We start from the raw sequence: 20,703 nt of genomic DNA, 5'->3' as shown, positions 1-20,703 counted from the left end.
ATGAGAAAACAGGCTTAGAACATTCCCCAGTAATCACACTGGTATTGCACACCAAGCAGGGATTTGATTGAGCCCCAACACATCCCATTCCTCTTTCTCACCATCCTCCTTCATGCATCACTGAAAAAATAGCTACTAGTTTCTGAACACCTACATCCCTAGATTGGTGCTCTTTCTTTTAGGTGACCTTCCCTCTCATTATTGAGTCAGCCAAACTGGCCTTAGAGCCAACTTTGCTACTTGGTAACTGTATGACTTTGGATAGATTTCTTAACCTTTCTTGAGACTCAATTTCTTCACTTTAAGAGGGTGCCTCCCACCTCCTAGGATTATTGTGAACATTTAATAACAATTATAGAGCATAGTACCTTGCAGGAAGTAGATGCCTAAGGAATACTGCCTTTAGAAAAATTCTAGCCCATGACTATATATACAGTTCTCAAAACTGGGCATGGTTGGATTTTATAATTTGGTATATTTTCTTTTGGTTCTGGGGAGCTTATTTACCATATTGAGTTGCTGGTACAGAAGTTCCTAGGATATATTATTTGAGTATAATTAGGCAGTTTACTGTTGAAATGTTGAACAGCATCATGATATGCTATATGCTTTCATAAGTATATTTGTGAAATGTCATCCCTGTGCTTTTTTTTAAAAAAAGAAATTACTTACTCTGCTAAAGAAAGAATCTCCTTTCTATTGATTTACCAGAAGGGGGGCATATGTGTGCATCTGCAGACAAAAACAAAAGAACAATGATTGGTAACCAATAGTCTTTGAAGAACATGAGAAATCAAGAGGACATGCACATGTTCCTAATATAATTTTTATAGAAAAAAGAATGCTCTCCCTGGGTTTCTGATGGCAGTGTTTAATACACTCTTGTCTTATCATTTTATTAGGTAACCTGATTAGTTTCCAGGCATTTGTTTAGTGAAAGAGGGAGAGTAACAAATAGAAATGTGTGCTGGATACAGTTAAGCAGCCTGTCATTTAATCCTTATATAACATAGGTACTACTCTTATCTCCATCTTACAGGGAAGAAGATGTACAGTAGTTCCTGCAGAACTTCACCATTATGCCTTCCAGTTACCCTGTGCAGAGTCTTCTATGGCAGATTGGTGATGATTACATGCCAGGAGAGGGTTTAATTCTCATTATTATTTGACCTTGATGTCAAAGTGCTGTATGTTCTTTGCATTGTTTGGACTTCACCCAGTTCTATGTCTGGGAAGAAAAAATACTGGTCCTCTTAACTGTGCAATTGTCATTAAGAAAATCATTTAGAACTCATTTGCATTGTTTAGTGATATTCTTACCAAGTCTATGTTTTCTGGATAATGTAATTCAGTTAACTGTTTTAAAAGGAATGCTCTGGGAATTTAGTGAGCATATTTTATAAAAAAAAAAAATCTGGGTGCAATAGCCCACTCCTGTAACCTCATTGACTATGGAGGCTACGGTAGGAGGATTGTGAGTTCGAGGCCAGCCTCAGCAACTTAGTAAGACCCTGTCTTAAAACAAAAAATAAAAAAGACTAGGGTTGTAGCTCAGTGGTAAAGCACCCCCAGGTTCTTTTTTTATTTTTCAATTTTTTAAAATTATTTTTTAAAATTTATTTTTATTGTAAACAAATGGGATACATGTTGTTTCTGTTTGTACATGGAGTGACAGCATACCATTTGCATAATCATACATTCACATAGGGTAATGATGTTTGATTCATTCCGTTATTTTTTCCTTCTCCCCCACCCCCCACCTCTCTTTTCCCTCTACACAGTCCCTCCTTCCTCCATTTTTGCCCCCCTCCTATCCCCCATTTTGTGTCATCATCCACTTATCAGTGAAATCATTTGTCTTTTGGATTTTTGATATTGGCTTATCTCACTTAACATAATATTCTTCAATTTCATCCATTTGCCTGTAAATGCCATAATTTTATTATTCTTTATAGCTGAGTAATATTCCATTGTATATATATACCACAGTTTCTTTATCCATTCATCAATTGAAGGGCATCTAGGTTGGTTCCACAGTCTGGCTATTGTGAAATGAGCAGCTATGAACATTGATGTGGCTGTATCTCTGTAGTATGCTGACTTTAAGTCCTTTGGGTATAGGCCAAGGAGTGGGATAGCTGGGTCAAATGGTGGTTCCATTCCAAGTTTTCTAAGGAGTCTCCACACTGCTTTCCAGAGTGGCTGCACTAATTTGCAGCCCCACCAGCAATGTATGAGTGTACCTTTTCTCCCACATTCTCTCCAACACCTATTGTTGCTTGTGTTCTTGATAATTGCCATTCTAATTGGAGTGAGATGGAATATTAGTTTAGTTTTGATTTGCATTTCTCTTATTACTAAAGATGGTGAACATTTTTTCATATTTTTGTTGATTGCTTATAGATCTTCTTCTGTGAAGTGTCTGTTCATATCTTTAGCCCATTTGTTGATTGGGTTATTTGTATTCTTGGTGTAGAGTTTTTTGAGTTCTTTATAGATTCTGGAAATTAGTGCTTTATCTGAAGTATGAGTGGCAAAGATTTTCTCCCACTCTGTAGGCTCTCTCTTCGCATTGCTGATAGTTTCCTTTGCTGAGAGAAAGCTATTTAGTTTGAATCTATCCCAGTTATTGATTCTTGCTTTTATTTCTTATGCTATGGGAGTCCTGTTAAGGAAGTCTGATCCTAAGCCAGTCTGATCCTAAGCCAACAAGTTGAAGATGTGGACCTACTTTTTCTTCTATAAGATGCAGGGTCTCTGGTCTGATTTCAAGGTCCTTGATCCATTGTGAGTTGATTTTTGTGCAGGGTGAGAGATAGGGGTTTAGTTTCATTCTGTTGCATATGGATTTCCAGTTTTCCCAGCACCATTTGTTGAAGAGGCTATCTTTTCTCCATTGCATATTTTTGGCACCTTTGTCTAGTATGAGAAAATTGTATTTATTTGGGTTTGTTTCCGTGTCCTCTATTCTGTACCATTGATCTACCTGTCTATTTTGGTGCCAATACCATGCCGTTTTTGTTACTATTGCCTTGTATTATAGTTGAAGTTCTGGTATTGCGATACCCCCTGTTTCATTCTTCCTGCTAAGGATTGCTTTAGCTATTCTGGGTTTCTTATTCTTCTAGATGAATTTCATGATTGCTTGCTCTATTTCTGTGAGGTACATCATTGGGATTTTAATTGGAATTGCATTGAATGTGTATAGCACTTTAGGTAGCATGGCCATTTTGACAATATTAATTCTGCCTATCCAAGAACATGGGAGATCTTTCCATCTTCTAAGGTCTTCCTCAATTTCTTTCTTCAATGTTTTGTAGTTTTCATTGTAGAGATCTTTTACCTCTTTGGTTAGATTGATTCCCAAGTATTTTTTTTTTTGAGGCTATTGCAAATGGAGTTGTTTTCCTCATTTCCCTTTCAGCTGTTTTGTCGCTTGCATATAAAAATGCTTTAGATTTATGCATGTTGATTTTATAGCCTGCTATTTTGGTGAATTCATTGATGAGGTCTAGAAGTTTTCTGGAGGATGTTTTTGGATCCTCTAAATATAGAATCATGTCATCAGCAAATAGTGACAGCTTAAGTTCCTCTTTTCCTATTCGTATCCCTTTAATTTCTTTGGTCTGCCTAATTGCTCTGACTAGAGTTTCGAGGACAATGTTGAATAGAAGTGGTGAAAGAGGACATCCCTGTCTTGTTCTGGTTTTTAAAGGCAATGCTTGCAGTTTTTCTCAATGCTTGCTGTTTTTCTCCATTAAGAATGATGTTGGCCATGGGCTTAGCATAAATAGCCTTTACAATGTTCAGGTATGTTCCTACTATCCCTATTTTTTCTAGTGATTTGAGCATGAAGGGGTGTTGTATTTTGTTGAATGCTTTTTCTGCGTCAATTGAAATAACCATATGATTCTTATCCTTAAGTCTATTGACATGATGGATTACGTTTATTGATTTACGGATGTTAAACCATCCTTGCATTGCAGGGATGAACCCCACTTGATCGTAGTGCACAATTTTCTTAATATGTTTTTGGATACGGTTTGCCAATATTTTGTTAAGGATCTTTGCATCTATATTCATCAAGGATATTGGTCTAAAATTTTCTTTCCTTGATGTGTCTTTGCCTGGTTTGGGTATGAGGGTGATAGTAGCTTCATAGAATGAGTTTGGTAGGGTACCCACCTTTTCTATTTCCTGGAATACTTTGAGAAGTATTGGAATGAGTTCTTCTTTGAAGGTCTTGTAGAACTCAGCTGAGAATCTGTCTGGTCCTGGGCTTTTCTTGGATGGTAGGTTTTTAATGGCTTCTTCTATTACCTTGCTTGATATTAATCTATTTAAATTGTGTATGTTCTCCTGGTTCAGTTTGGGAGGAGCATATGTCTCTAGAAATTTGTCAATGTCTTCGGTAGTTTCTATTTTGTTGGAATACAGATTTTCAAAGTAGCTTCTCATTATGTTCTGTATCTCAGTGGTGTCTGTAGTGATATTTCCTTTTTCATTACGAATTTTAGTAATTTGAGTTTTCTCTCTCCTTTGTGTGGCTAAAGGTGTGTCTATTTTGTTTATTTTCTCAAAGAACCAACTTTTTGTTTTGTCAATTTTTTGAATTGTTTCTTTTATTTCAATTTCATTGATTTCAGCTCTGAGTTTAATTATTTCCTGTCTTCTACTACTTTTGCTGTTACTCTGTTCTTCTTTTTCTAGGGCTTTGAGCTGTAATGTTAGCTCATTTAGTTGTTGACTTTTCATTCTTTTCTGGAATGCGCTCCATGCAATGAATTTTCCTCTTAGTACCTCTTTCATAGTGTCCCAGAGATTTTGATATGTTGTATCATCGTGTTCATTGACTTCTAAGAATTTTTTTTATCTCCTCCCTGATGTTTTTTGTTATCCATGTTTCATTCAATAGCATATTATTTAGTCTCCAGGTGTTGGAGTAATTTCTGTTTTTTATTTTGTCATTGATTTCTATTCTCAGTTAATTATGATCTGATAGAACAGAAGGCAGTATCTCTATTTTTTTGCATTTCCTAAGGGCTGCTTTGTGGCATAACATATGGTCTATTTTCGAGAAGGTTCCATGTGCTGCTGAGAAGAAAGCGAATCCGCTCGTTGATGGATGGAATATTTTATATATGTCTATTAAGTCTAGGTTATTGATTGTGTTATTGAGTTCTATGGTTTCTTTGGTTGGTTTTTGTTTGGAAGATCTATGTAGTGGTGACAGTGGTGCATTAAAGTCACCCAGAATTATTGTGTTGTGGTCTATGTGATTCCTGAAATTGAGAAGGATTTGTTTGATGTACAGGGATGCACCATTTTTGGGGGCATAAATATTTACTATCGTTATGTCTTCCTGATTTCTGGTTCCCTTAAGCAGTATGAAATGTCCTTCTTTATCCCTTCTGACTAACTTTGGCTTGAAGTCCACTTTATCTGATATAAGGATGGAAACCCCCGCTTTTTTACTGAGTCCATGTGCGTGGTAGGTTTTTTCCCATCCTTTCACCTTTAGTCTGTGGATGTCTTTTTCTATGAGATGAGTCTCTTGCAGGCAGCATATTGTTGGGTCTTTCTTTTTAATCCATTCTGCCAGTCTATGTCTTTTGATTGATGAGTTTAGGCCATTAACGTTCAGGGTTATTATTGAGATATGATTTGTATTCCCAGTCATTTGGCTTATTTTTGGTTTTTAAGTTGGCTTGGTTTCTCCTTTGAGTGGTTTTTCTCTAAGGTAGTTCCTCCCTTTGCTGACCTACATTGTTGTTTTTCATTTCTTCCTCATGGAATATTTTGTTGAGAACATTCTGTAGTGCAGGCTTTCTATTTGTAAATTCTTTTAACTTTTGTTTATCATGGAAGGATTTTATTTCATCTTCAAATCTGAAGGTTAGTTTTGCTGGGTATAGGACTCTTGGTTGGCAACCATGTTCTTTCAGAGCTTGAAATATGTTGTTCCAGGCCCTTCTAGCTTTTAGAGTCTGGGTTGAGAAGTCGGCTGCTATCCGTATTGGTCTCCCCCTATATGTAATCTGACGCTTTTCTCTTGCGGCCTTCAAAATCCTATCTTTATTTTGAATGTTAGGCATTTTCATTATAATGTGCCTTGGTGTGGATCTGTTGTGATTTTGTGCATTTGGTGTTCTGTAAGCCTCTTGTATTTGATTTTCCATTTCATTCTTCAGATTTGGGAAATTTTCTGATATTATTTCATTGAATAGGTTGTTCATTCCTTTGGTTTGTATCTCTGTGCCTTCCTCAATCCCAATAATTCTTAAATTTGGTCTTTTCATGATGTCCCATAGTTCTTGGAGATTCTGTTCATGATTTCTTACCATCTTCTCTGTTTGGGCAACTTTATTTTCAAGATTAAATATTTTGTCTTCATTGTCTGAGGTTCTGTCTTCCAAGTGGTCTAGTCTTTTGGTGATGCTTTCCATTGAGTTTTTTATTTGGTTTTTTGTTTCCTTCATTTCAAGGATTTCCGTTTGGTTTGTTTTTGAGAATCTCTATCTCTTTGTTGAAATGATCTTTTGCTTCCTGCAGTTGCTCTTTCAGCTTGTTGGTATTATCATTCATTGCCTGCATTTGCTCTCTTATCTCATCCTTTGCTTCGTGAATCATCTTAATCATGTATAATCTGAAGTCCTTTTCTGACATTTCTTCTAACATACTGTCATTGAATTCTATTAATATAGAACCTAGATTTGTTTGAATCATTTTCTTCCCTTGTTTTTTCATGTTGTTCATGTGTCTTCCCCTCTAGCAGTGGAGATCTGGGGTATTGCAGATTTCCCCCTACAGGCTTATAGTGGCCCTATGGGTTTCCAAAACCCTTCCTTTAAGGGGAGATCAATATTAGCAGTGCCCAATTCAGACACTATGCAATCCTAGACCAAATAGCCCCTATGAGGACAATAACAAAATTGTCATAATAAACAGAATGCGTTCATATATTATCTTCAGTAAAACAGGTTTGCAATAAGGTCTGCAGTTTCAAATGGAGGACAAAGAGGATGCAGAGGGATGGAGAATGTGGCTGTTAATGGGATAAGAAAAGAATATACAGAAGTTCTAGATAATAGAATGGGTGAGAGTGTAATCAAAAGAAATTGGATGTTAGCATGCAAAAAAGGGAGAAAAAGACTGAGGGAACAGGTAAACAAAAGGAAAAGAGAGCAAGAAAAGTAAAGAAATAAAAACTTAAATTTTTTCAATAAGGAGAAAAAAGAAAATCTATAGTATAACAGTCATATAGTAATGAAACCTCCCAGTGTTCAGTAGCCTGATGCATGAGAGGTACCTGACAATGAGCTTCGAGCTTCAAACCTCTAGCAGGCGTCTCAGGATGGGTTTTGCCCCACCTAAAGATTGGAGCTATGGCTTCCAGGATTATCCAAGATGGCCGCTCTGGCTTCCAAATGTGTTGGCAAATGGGGAGCTGCAGCTCAGGGTGTGGCCGTGGTCAGCAGGAGGTCCCGGAGGCGGGATGCGGTTGGTCAGGCAGGGGTCCTGGAGGTCGGGTGTGTTTGGTGTGGTTGTGGGATCCTGGAGGCTGATTGGAATCAGTCAGTCTGGGGTCCTGGTGATAGGGCGCAGTCAGTTGGTCTGGGGGTCCTGGCGGCAGGGAGCAGTCAGTCGATGTGAAGGCCCCAGAGGCAGGGAGTGATCGGTCAGGCTGAGGGATCCTGGTGATGTGGCTCAGTCAGTTCGGTCAGGGATCCTACGGGGCCTGGCTGTTGTCTCAAAATGGCGGCAGCCACATGTAATCAAACCTGCAGGTACTGTAACAGTGAATTTCCAGGCAACAGCAGGCAGCTGGTGCTCCACTGGTGGTCGGCGATCAGTTTGCTGACTGTTGTCGGACGATCGGGAGGTGAACCTCGTGCGTTGGGTGATGGATAGGTGTAAGGCAGGCGATGGACAGGCGAGAGGCAGGCAAATGATGGATGATAGGTGCCTGACAGTGAACAATCTGCACTCAAAAAACGCGTTGATATGCTGGCAGACTGCAGGTGATCACAGCAGACAAATGGGGTAAACAGCAGGGGATTGATAAGCAGCAAAAACTGCCTTACCAAGAAACAGATATCCTCTGCTTGAAACCGGAGTTACAGAGCGACAAGGAACACAGCCTCCCTGTAGTCCACCATCTTGGATCTGCCCTTTTTTATTTTTTATTTTGAGATAGTCTAGCTAAGTTTTTGAGGCTGGCCTGGGACTTTCGATCCTCCTGTCTCAGCCTCCTGAATTGCTGGGATTACAGGTGTGCACTGCCACCACACCTGGCCAGAATTCTCCCTAGAGGCAACTCAGCATGGCTCTTACTTCCCTTGTCCTCTTTTACTTCCTTCTCTCTTTCACCCCCAAATGCAGCTTCTGCTCCCCTTTCCAGTGTCCATTAACCCAACTGACTAATTTGGATTCTGAAACTTTCTACCCACAGTACCCAACTGCTAACAAATGCCCAAGGACTAATTCACTGTGTTGGCTTGGCTGACCGCAGAGAGCCAAGAAGATAGAGTTCGTTTTCAGGTGGATGGATGGAACACATCCATCTCTTGTTGAACAGAGCCTTGTAGAACCCTTCCACCTGATATTTATGATTTGGAATTTTCAAAGTGCCAAACTGACTTTTCAGAAATTTCTTTTATGTGCATTATACATGGGTCTGATTAAGCTTTGCTTTTAACACTTTTAAGGGTTGATTTATTGATGTTCTCAGAGTGCTTTTAATGGATACAAATTTCATTTAGAAGAAAAATTAGGTTGCCAGACAAGAATCTTCATTTCTTGCTGTTGGTTTTCATCATGGTCCATTGCATTAAAGCAGTCTTCCTGAGGTATGGAGGAAATTGAGATTGAACTCTGCACTGAATGAAATTTAAATAGAAAGTTTAGTGACTATAATTCAAATAGAAAGTTTATGGGATGGTAATTGGTTCTGAGATTTTAAATGAAAATATGAGACAGGAACATGTGATGCTTTCTGAACAAAAACAACATACCCTCATGCAACAGTGAAAAAGGTTCTAAGTTCTGTCATGTGGTTTTCAGTTCCCACTGGTAAGATTGAAGTTCAGTGAGATTTCATGCTTGATTCTTTCCTATCATTTTTTATTCAACATTAACCCCATCTATAATTTTTACCCCCTGCACTTTACTAATCTGAATCTCATCCCACCTCCCTTCCCCTGAAGAGTAGCAGAGTCTAGGAGATATCTCATTGGGTTAAGGGTCAAAGAGATAACTAGAATACTCCAACTTCATCTGGAATTGAGTGGGTCACTTGATTTTTGGAATCTCCATTTCTTTTTCCTTTTTTTTTTTAAGAAATATTTTAAATACATTTTTTTAGTTGTCGATGGATCTTTTTATTATTTATTTATTTTTATGTGACACTGAGAATTGAACCCAGTGCCTCACACATGCCAGGCAAGCACTTTACCTCTGAGCTACAACCCCAGTTCCTGGAGTCTCCATTTCTTTAATCTGAAAACATAAGCCCCCTAAGAATAATGGCCACTATAGAAAGTTCTTCAGATACATCATCCATCACAAGAACTGTTTATCACAATACACTTATTATTATTGGCAAATTTTCAGCCCCCCTCTTTTGGAAAACAGTAACAGACTTAGTTTTCTATCACCTTTCCAACATTCATTTTTGTTCCTCAGTTTTACAAAATATATGAAGCTCTTGGCAAGACACTTTATAGAAATACATATGATTTTTTGCATATTCAAATAAACAATATTCATATTTGGAACCAGATATATCTCCTGGATGTTTGGAAAGAAAAAGAAAAATCACTTGGGAGACCTGGAAGAAGGCCATACTTAAGTTTAACTGAACCATGAATTTTGTTTATTTGTTTACTTAGTGGCACTGGACATTGAACCTAGGACCTTGAATATGCTAGACAAGCACTGTGCCTCTAAACTATTGCACAACTAGTCTATGGATTTTAAGCCTTGTTGTGGGACCCTTCCTAAGGTGGTTTTTTGTATTATTATTTTTTAAAATTTTGGTACTGGGGATTGAACCCAGAGATACTTTACCACTGAGCTACATCTCTAGTAATTTTTATTTTTTATTTTAAGACAGAGTCTCACTAAGTTTGTTATTGCCTTTTTAAATTTCTGAGGCTGGCCTTGAACTTGCAATCCTCCTGCCTCAGCCTCCCAAGTCACTGAGATTACAGCCATGCACCACTGTGTCCAGCATGTATTTTTTTTTTTGCAAATTTTTATTGCAATATAATTCAACAACATACCATTTTGAAGTATAAACTTTAGTGGCATTTAGTACATTCACAGTGTTGTGCAACCATCACCACTGTCTAATACCAGCACATTTCTATCACCCCAAAGAGAAACCCTGAACCCATTAACAGTCTTCCACAATGTCTCTCATCCCCTTCACTCTTTTAATGGCTGAACAATATTTCATAGTATGAATTATCCAATCAACATTTGGGTTGTTTCTACTTAGTGGCTTTTATGACTAATGTTGCTATGAAAACTCATGGTCAGAGTCCTCCTTTTTTATACATGCCAACCCTTTATTGAAAGATATTCTCCCAGGGAGCAAGAGTGAGGGGAAAGGAATATGAGCCAGAGAAGGAAGGAGAAGAAATAAAAGGTGATACATCATTAAGCAGATCACAACTTTGCAACTAAATACAGCTAGTTGCTTGACCCACAGGCCATGTCCAGAAGAGGGTGTGAGGTGCCTGTGACTTGGTCCAGTTCACTGCTAGAAAGAAGGGCAGAGAATTTATGTTGTTACCTTGTCTCTTGTTAGTCAAAGTACATCCCATGGGGCCTTAGCTCCATGTATTAGTCCGTTTTTCATTATTATAATGAAATACCTGAAGCAAGCTACTTTATAAGGAAAAGAGGCTTATTTTGGCTTATGCTTTTGGAGGTACAAGGTCAAGGGGCCACACTGGATATTGGCTTTCTTGTTGGCAGAGTGCTGAGGTCGCAAAGAGCATCACGGAACAAGAGAAGGGGAGCATGCTTTGTGTATCTCTCTTCCTTTTATAAAAACCACCTGAATTCAAGTATAGTGGATTCTACCATGATGACTTTATCTAATCCTAATCACCTCCTTCAGACCCCACCTCTTAAGCACCATGGTTGAATTAAGTTTTCCCCTTAATACTTTGCAGTGGAGACTAAATTTTGACACATGAAGGCTTGGGAGAAACAAACCATACCCAAACCATAATACCTCTTTGTCCTCCGGATCATGTTTCCTCACTGCCACAGGGAACCTCTATAAATCTGCTGGTCAGTGGCAGAGTACCTTCATCAGTCCTTGTCAATTGGTGCCATTTGTGCGTCTGCTCTGTTGGGGGCCATAGTGGGAGCAGCTTCCAGTGTATGGTGACTGAGGGAACAACACAACCGTCATTAGAGGAGTTCTGGCTGAGAAGGGAAGCATGTTGGCTGAGGACCAGTGTCCCCAAGCAGGTGACAGTGGGCAATATAGGGTAGTGTGAAAACTGTCTCCAGGGCAATAGATACTCAGAAAATGCTGCTGATTTGCTTGCAGTCAATTGTTGACCAGCCTTCTGGTTCTGCTGTTGTGTAACAGACTGCCCCAAAACCCAGTGATGTGTAGCACCACATTTTTTTCTCAGGGTTTTGTGTGTTGCCTGGGCTTAACTGAGTGGTTCTTGCTTGAGTCTCTCCTGAGATAGAAAGTGGTAGCTTGGGTGGGCCAGTTGGCAGTGGCTCCAGCTTATCTCAGACAGGCACTTCCCATAAGACATGTGGCTTGACTTCCTCACAGCACAGTGACAGCAGCATGATATGTTCCAAGATGGTGAGTCCTCAGAGCTAGTGTTCTAAGACAGTGCTGTCACCTCCTTTTAAATATGGGAAGCTGAAGCTTCAAAACTTTCAATTAGAGGGTTGGGTCATACAGAAGCCATGGGAGTCATCATCCTTTTTCTGGCGCTGTTACAAAGACTGTAGGAAATAAGGAAATGTGTCTTCTTTTTTTGAGGTGCTGAGAATGGAACCCAGGACCTTTAGCATGCTAAGCAAGTACTCTGCCACTGACCTACGTCCCCATTCCCTTATTTTACTTTATTTTATTTTCTTTATTTTATTTTTATTTTTATTTTGAAACAGGATCTCCATAAGTACTGTGGCTAGTCTTAAACTTTGAATCCTTCTGCCATAGCCTCCCAGGTAGTTGGGATTACAGGCATGTACCACCACACCTGGCTCCAGGAAACGTTTCTTAATACCTTTCCTGGGTCTGCCACACAGTAGGTGCTCAGTATACGTCACTGCTCCCCCTTTATGAACTAAATACAGCATTTATCAAGTATTTACTATGTATAAAATACTGTGTGAGGCCCTTTGGGGGCTACAAGAAGAAATGGGGCTCAGATCCTGCCCTTGAGAAGCTTACATTCTGACTGGGGTGTAACTCAGTAGTAGAAAGAATGCCTAGTATGCACAAGGCACTGGGTTCGACCCCCAGAACTGCAGAATTAAAGGTGCTTTGTACCCTGGTTGGTAGACTGTAAAGTGGGGAGTGGTGAGGGAGGGCCCATGGAGGTAGAGCTTCCTGTGCTTGAGGACCTCAAAGGAGAGAGGAAAGAACCCCAATGTGAAATTAAAGAGGGAAAAAGGCTGTGAGAGAATGCTGGTAGAATTTAGAGGAAAGATTCATTTGTGTGTGAATGTCTGTGTTTTAGACCATGGGGAGCAGTGGGGGAAGCTGGCTTTCTTTCATAACCTCCTTCTACAACTCTAGTATGATAATTGGTACAATGATGGTTAGAAATGTTTGTTTTTATAGACATTGCTAGTAGAGGTTTGTTTGTTTTACTTTACAAATTGGGAAATTTTCATCAATAAGACATAATATTCATGGTCTGTTCTTTCAGCAACATTGAGTGCCTACCATCTGCAAGGTGCTGGGTATTCAGACATAAGACAAGAGCTTAGGTCCAGTGAACAGACCCAGACAGTAGTATGTAAGAGCCCTAAGAACCTTGGCAAAGATGAATGCTGTAGGTGGGCAGTTGGTTGATCATTCCTCCTGAAGACATATTTGGGGGCTCATACTTCTGGGATCTGGACACATAGAGGGGAGCCACAGGTAGGGCCTTGCCCTCAGAATCAACGTAGAGCCCTAGACCAATGGCACCAATAAACTGTAAGTCCTAGATCAATGGCACTAGCCTCACTGGGACCCTGTTAGAGGAGCAGACTCTGTCTCACCTTTGACCAGCTCCATCAGAAACTTGGGGGTGCAGGTAGGTGTGTGGCGTTCAGCAGTCTGCTTTCATAGCTCTTCAGGTGGCTCTGATGCATGTTCCAGTGTTCATGTTCTAAGACTTGGACAGTTCTTAGGTTTGGCTGCACATTAGAATTGTATGGGAAGCTTTTTTTTCACATTTAAAATTTTATTCTGCGGGGAGATAGCTCAGTCGGTAGAGTGCTTGCCTTGTAAGCACAAGGCCCTGGGTTTGATCCCCAGCACTGCAAAAAAAACCAAACAAACAAAAAATTTTTTTTTTATTCTGCAACAGAAAAACTGACATAGATGAGCCTGGTTTCCTAGTTTCTTTTTTTTTTTTTTTAATACTGTCTGTCTCATTCTACTATCTTTCCTCCCCCCACTCCATTTTCCTCTACACCATCCAGAGTTCCTTCATTCTTCTCCCCACCTGCCACACCCCCTCGTTATGTATCATTCTCCAATTATCAGGGAAAACATTCAGCCTTTGGTGTTTTGGGCTTGGCCTATTTCACTTAGCATGATATTCTCCAACTCCATCCATTTACCAGCAAATGACATAATTTTATTCTTCTTTATGGCTGAGTAATATTCCATTGTGTATGTATGTATGTATGTATGTGTGTATATATATATATATATATATACACACACACCACAGTTTCTTTATCCATTCATCAATTGAAGGGCATCTTGGTTGGTGCCACAATCTAGCTATTGTGAATTGAGCAATTATGAACATTGATGTGGCTGCGTCACTGTAGTATGCTGATTTTAAGTCCTTTGGGTATAAACCGAGGAGTGGGATAGCTGGGTCAAATGGTGGGTCCATTCCAAGTTTTTTGAAGAATCTCCATTGCTTTCCAGAGTGGCTGCAGCAATTTGCATTCCACCAGCAATGTATGAGTGTGCCTTTTTCCCCACATCCTTGTCAACACTTATTATTGCTTGTGTTCTTGATAATAACCATTCTAATTGGAGTTAGATGAAATTTTAGGGTGGTTTTAATTTGCATTTCTCTAATAACTAGAGATGATGAGCACTTTCTCATATATTTGTTGATCACCAGTATATCTTCTATGAAGTGTCTGCCCAGTTCTTTAGCCCATTTATTGATTGGGTTCTTTTTGGTATAAAGTTTTTTAAGTTCTTTATAAATTTTGGAGATTAGTGCTGTCTGAAGTGTGTGTGGAAAAGATTTTCTCCCATTCTATAGGCTCTCTTTTTATATTATTGATTGTTTCCTTTGCTGAGAAAAAGGTTTTTAGTTTGAATCTATCCCATTTATTGATTCTTCCTTTTATTTCTTGCTCTCTGGGGGTCTTGTTAAGGAAGTCCAGTCCTAAGCCAACGGGATGGAGATTTGGGCCTACTTTTTTTTATTATTATTTGGTGAAGGCTCTCAGGTCTAATTCCTCAATCCTTGATCCATTTTGAGTTGAGTTTTGTACAAGGTGAGAGATAGGGGTTTAATTTCATTTTACTGCATATGGATTTCCAGTTTTCCTAGCACCATTTGTTGAAGAGGCTATCTTTTCTCCATTGTATGTTTTTGGCCCCTTTGTCTAGTATGAAATAACTGTACTTATGTGGGTATGTCTCTGTGTCTTCTATCCTGTACCATTGATCTGCCTGTGTATTTTGGTGCCAGTACATGCTGTTTTTGTTACTATTGCTCTATAGTAGAGTTTAAGGTCTGGTATTGTAATACCTCCTGCACCACTCTTCCTGCTAAGCGTTGCTTTGACTCTTCTGGGTCTTTTATTCTTCCAGATGAATTTCATGATTGCTTTCAAACTATGAGGGATGTCATTGGGATTTTAATTGGAATTGTGTTAAATCTATAGAGCGCCTTTGGAAGTATGGCCATTTTGATAATATTAATTCTGCCTATCCAAGAACACGGGAGATCTTTCCATCTTCTAAGTAAGGTCTTTTTTTTTTTAATATTTTTGTAGTTGTCAATGGACCTTTATTTTATTTATTTGTACATAGTGCTGAGAATCGAACTCAGTGCCTCACACATGCTAGGCAAGCGCTCTACTGCTGAGCCACAACCCCAGCCCCTTAAGTAAGGTCTTGTTCATTTTCTTTCTTTAATGTATGAGAAGCTTTTAAAGCACCAAGGCTATGCCACACCTGAGAATGACTGGACCAGGATCTGAAAGGGGATCTAAGCATATGTTCATGCATGTGTGTGTATATGTGTGTGTGTCATGTGTGTGTATATATATGTGACACACATGCGGAAATGTTTTCTATCTTGCCTATATTGATATCATCACCTTGATTGTAATATTGCAGGATATTACCACTGTGGAAATTAGTTATAAGGTGTATGGTATCTTTGATATTTCTTATAACTATTTGTGAATCAACAATGACAGTGCAATCACAATCACCTGGAAAGCTTTGCACTGGAAAGCCAAAGTTGAAAAGAAATGCTCTTGTCTCCATGTGCTCAAAGAGATTGTCACAGTACAAACTGGAATCACCACTGAGGTGGGAAAGAATCCTCCCCCGTGAGGCCACAGAGTAAAAGGTATCTGGCTACTCATGAAGGAATCAGGGCTCCCTAGAGATACTGAATGGCTCTCATTGGACTTCCTGTTAGATGAGCTCCTCCCTCTGGTATCCATTCTTTTTTCTGGACATTGTGATTGCACAGATGTGAGTGTGATTGGGAAGGTTATTTTAAAATTAATGCAATTAATTTTTAAAAGTCAGATACAACTGGTTTCCCTTAAAACTGTATTTCAATAATGGTTCTTACCAGTGCCATGAATAATTGACTAATATCAGCTTATTAATATTCTAGTAGTAGAGTGCTTCAGGCTAATAAAATTCATTTTTAAATTAGTTTTTCAAATGTGTTGCTGCAGCCCAAGGATAATGGGAAGTTATTCCAAGCAAGGGCAAATCAGTGAAGTATGAGATTTTATGCTGTTTTGTTAACATAAAGTAGTTGTTTGGCTGCTCAGTATCCCTGTTTTTAATTTCCTGTGATGAAATTAAATGAAGGAAAAGGCCTCCATTTCAGAGGTACACATGTACCTGAAGGCTGTTGCCCTGGGAAGTATTACTGCATCAAGAGTGGGGCAGGGATGGTCCTGACATGAGCATCCTCATTCTTCTGGGTAGGGTTCCTCAGCTAGAGCGTCCCCTGGACTCTCTTTGTCTTGGGTCCCTCCCAGGGCTTCACACTTGGGCCAGGGTTTTTTTTTGGGGGGGGAGTGGGCATTCTTTTTTGTAATTAAACTTTTTTTTTGTTTTGAGGTTATTGTTGATTCACATCTAGTTATAAGAAATGTCACAGAGATATCCCATGTACCCTATACCCTGCAAAACTGTAGTACAGTATCACAACCAGGATGTTGACACTGATATAGACAAGATAGTTCCATCACCAGTGGGATCCCTCGTGATACCCTTTGTAGCTGCCCACTTCCTCCTACCACTGCCCACTCAACCCCTGATGAGCATGGATCTGTTCTTATGTGGTTGGAATATAAAATTGGGTCCTGTTTTTTTTTTTAAGAGACAACCTGTGGGTGTAGTTCAGTGGTAGAACACTTACCTAGCATGTATGAGACTCTGGGTTTTATCCCAAGCACCACCAAAAAAAGAGGGCAATAGAGACTCAAAATAAGTGTGCACATAGAAGACACATGGGATAAAGGACTATTCAGTAGAAAAATTAAAACTTTAGAAAGGCTTCCTTGTGGAACTGAATTCAGCATTAACTTTTGGGTATATTGTGTCTTCAGAAGGCATCTTCTGGTGTTAGTGTTTATGATAGTCTTCTGGAATTCCCATGATTTAAATTTGGCTATGTCCTGGTAGTAGTAATGATTGATGAAGTCTATGGCCATCTGGTTTGTGACTTGGGATGAGTCCAGGGGCCTCTTGACAGCCTCTGAAGGGTCACCAATAGTTAGAGGGTGGAAGCTGGGGCTGCAAGTTAATTATTTGATTATTCTTTGAAAGGATGTTCTCAGAGTGTTTGCTTGACACTCTGCAAACAGAAGATACAGATGTTGTATGGAGGAAAGGAGCAGGTCCACCTTAGCCAGAAAAATCCAACCCTGATTGAACTCATCTTCCTTTTTCATATTTGCCTCAGACCATCTAAATATGAAAGGAGAGAATCAAATAATGACCTTCCAGGTTTTTCTTTCAGCACTGCACTATGAGAGCTACCAGCTACATGCAGTTATTGAATGCCTGAAATATGCCCAGTGTTGACTGAGGACCTGAGCTCATATTTAGCTTGATTTTAAATTTATACAACCAAGTTTAATTGTAGATGACAAAAGGATAGCACAGAGATTCCAAGTTACCTGTGTTGGGTTGTTTCAGTCACTGTACCCCCTTCAGTGGGCCATAGCTGATTTTCTTGGCGTGAGCAAGGAGAGGCCTACTGTCCCCAGCTTCCTCAGGCTATCCCAGTTTCCCACCCAGCATCAGCCTCTACAACATTGCTGAGCAAACATTTCCAAACAGTCAGTTTGAGGAAGAAGCAAATAATTAGCCTGACTGGCCAGTCACATCCGTGCCTAGCTGCGCCCAAGCTTGACTCATAATACTGCCTTTTTTGTGCTTCTCTAATGAGTTAGACTCACACTTCTCCTCTCCAGGTTTTCAGGCTCATTCTTGGACCAGGATAGGAGTGTTTTCCTGTGTTACTCAGTGATCCACCTTAAAAAAAAAAAAAAAAAGCGTGGTTCTTGGGGTTCTTGCTTTGGCATATGGCTTCTCTACTTCTGATGGTGCTACCTGGGACAAGTTAGTTAACCCCTCTGTGCCATTTCTGCACCTTTAAGATGAGGATCATAAATAGTACCTCTGTCACCAGAGCGTGCTTGGGCCCAGTAAATCCAGGCATTGCACTTGGTCCATAGTGACTGCTAGATTGTCACCTCCTATTATGATGATGCTGGTGATGTGACTTGAAGATGTGATTCTTACAGGTGCCCACAAGGGGGCAGCCTAAAACCATGCGTGTCCATGGAACAAATGGCCTACGGTTTCTTTTAAAGCCTCAAGATGATGTGGGCAGTTTCAACTGTGTTGGGTCCTTTTTCTTCTCCATTTTTTTTTCCTGCTTGAAGAACACTTTCCTTAGATATGGGACAGGCTCATTAACATCAAGAGGGTGGTGTGGGTCGTATAGAGCAAGGTTCAGGTCCTGGTTGGGTGGGCAGATTGATGTGGGTTCTGAAGAAACATCTGACCATGCATTCTAGGCTTACACAAATTCTTAATGAACTTCTTGAGGTAGGAACTAGAATCTGAAAGTGTTTAGAGGAAAGAAAAACCTGACTTTATCTCTCTGCCATTGACTTCATGCCTGCTTTGTGCACCCTGGAGCTGCCAGGTAGCTTGGAAGAACAAGTTATAGAAGAGAGATCTCTATGGGGAAGAAGGATGAAATAGGGACTCCACAAACTGTGGGAGGATTTGTGTTGTTTAAACAGGTGGGAGTGGAAGAAGGGGTGGTATAAACCAGAAGGTAGTCCTGAGGTCAAGTTAGGAAGAGAGTTGGGTCACATGGGGCAGGGGATAATTTGAGGTGTTGGGCCTTTAAATTTGTGATGTTCGTATTGTTGGGAACTTCATAATTAAGGATTGGCTAAATACAAACATGGAGAATGGCATTTTTAGTCCAGGCTTGATTTTCTAGTACTTTTCTTTTAAATCTTAATATCCCTAAAACCTAATCCAGCCTGTAAAATCAGATTCATGTAGGGAATTGTGACAACCCAGTGTTTGTTATATCATTCCCCATCTGCACTCCCACTGCCTTCATGACAAGTCACGCTTCCAGGCCCCTCTTCTGGACATCAAGCAATAAGAGCCTCCCTGGAAAGAGCAGAGGTTGCTATGGCAGCAAGGCATAGTGTTAGTCAATGTGATGCTCCCAGAGAGGAAGGCCCAGGCACTGGGAACGTGAATGTGGTTGTGTTAGCACTAAAGGCAGTTTCTCCAGAATGGTGTGCTTAAACATTATGTAGCAAATACTGACGAACAACCAATTGTTCAATCTGCAGTACCAAAACCAAAAAGCCCTTTAGGGTCCTGTAGGGGGTTGGTTGGGTAGAGATGTGGAACTCTTAAGTATATTTCCTGGAACTTGATGGGGGGTGAGGCGGGTCACTGTCTTTTGTTCCATTTTATTTGTTGTAGATATTTTAATGACAATTAAACAGGAATATCCCATTATATTCTTTTCTTTGTGATTCTTAGACACTAAGATTGACATCAGAGCAAACTTGGCAGAATTGAAATTGAACTTAAGTGTTACAGTGCTCTCCTGTGTCCCATAGCAGTTGGCTCCTTTCAGAAAATAAAATTTTCATTATCTGTGAAATAATCAGTATCCAAAATATTGTCCACTTTTGTACTTTTCCTCTCTCCTTCAGGTTTGGTAACAAGGCTAAGGGAAGTCTGGTGATCATCTCTGCACACTGCCAGATCTCTCTGTCATTTACTACACTTTTAGACCCCTTCAGGGTGAGGCCTTGGGACAAAGGATTAGGCAAGGAGCTGTCCTCCCAGGCTGGTGGTGGCACCAATATAGCACAGCTTGGCAGGTTCTTGTGGAAGCCATAGCTACTGTCCTCAGCTGTTGGGGCTTGGTTGTATATGTGCATGGGGTGGGAGTGATAGACGCTGTGCTTCGGGTGAAGTAGTGACAGTGGATGATGTGTGTGCAGCCATACCCAAGGTGTGTGCCCATAGGGAAAGAGTGAAGAACTTAAAATCATCATTTTTTTGTTGTAGGCATGGATGGATTTTTAAAATCAGATGAGAGACAAAGACTAGCCAAAGAGAGACGAGAAGAAAGAGAAAAATGTCTGGGTAAGTTATACACTTTGACTGGTTAGGTCCAAGGAAGTGGAGAGGTGGTGGGGCCTTTTCTAAAGGTTCTGAGAAATTTTCAAATGAATGGAAGAGAACTAGGACAATTGCTAGATGAACACAAAGAGTCGGGGTGAATCCACATGAAGACTGGTGTGTTGACAAATATTGCATAATTTTCACAAACCGTTCACTCACTCACTCACTTAGGAGTAAGTGTCCTAAGCACTCTGCTTGGGGCTTTAGGTATGATGGCAAAGAAAGAAATCTGGGTAAGTTATGATGCCCCCAGGCATCTACTGTATGCACTCACTCAGCTTCTTTTCTGAACATCTAGAAGGCCCATCCTCAGGAGAACTGAGAAGATTGGCACTTACATCATTTTCTGTGTTACATCAGGGTGCTCTGGTTGAGAAAGTCTGTCTTGTGTCTTGTGTGCTATAAATAGATAAGTATAGGGTATTCTTCACAGGGTGCTGTGAGGTAGGTAGATGATGATTTCCCTATTCAATTAAGAAAAAAGAGGAGCTTTCAGGTTCTTGTTGGCTTCCTCCTAGGCAGATCAG

General features: G+C 40.0%; 1 protein-coding gene across 9 annotated transcripts in view; it reads left to right on the top strand.

Annotated features, from left to right (window-relative positions):
- The window catches only part of Map7d2 (MAP7 domain containing 2), a 108,276-nt gene that overhangs the window by 35,664 nt on the left and 51,909 nt on the right, over window positions 1–20,703 (top strand). For all 9 annotated transcript variants that reach the window (XM_047535851.1, XM_047535847.1, XM_047535846.1 and 6 more), the window contains exon 2: window positions 20,060–20,137. In XM_047535851.1, coding sequence (XP_047391807.1) covers window positions 20,060–20,137 — 78 coding nt within the window. The remainder of the gene's footprint in view (window positions 1–20,059; window positions 20,138–20,703) is intronic.

Source organism: Sciurus carolinensis, chromosome X (genome assembly GCF_902686445.1).
Source record: "Sciurus carolinensis chromosome X, mSciCar1.2, whole genome shotgun sequence".
Classification (NCBI taxonomy): Eukaryota; Metazoa; Chordata; class Mammalia; order Rodentia; family Sciuridae; genus Sciurus; species Sciurus carolinensis.
Note: the sequence above shows the minus strand (reverse complement) of the source record. Positions and strands in the feature narration are given on the sequence as shown.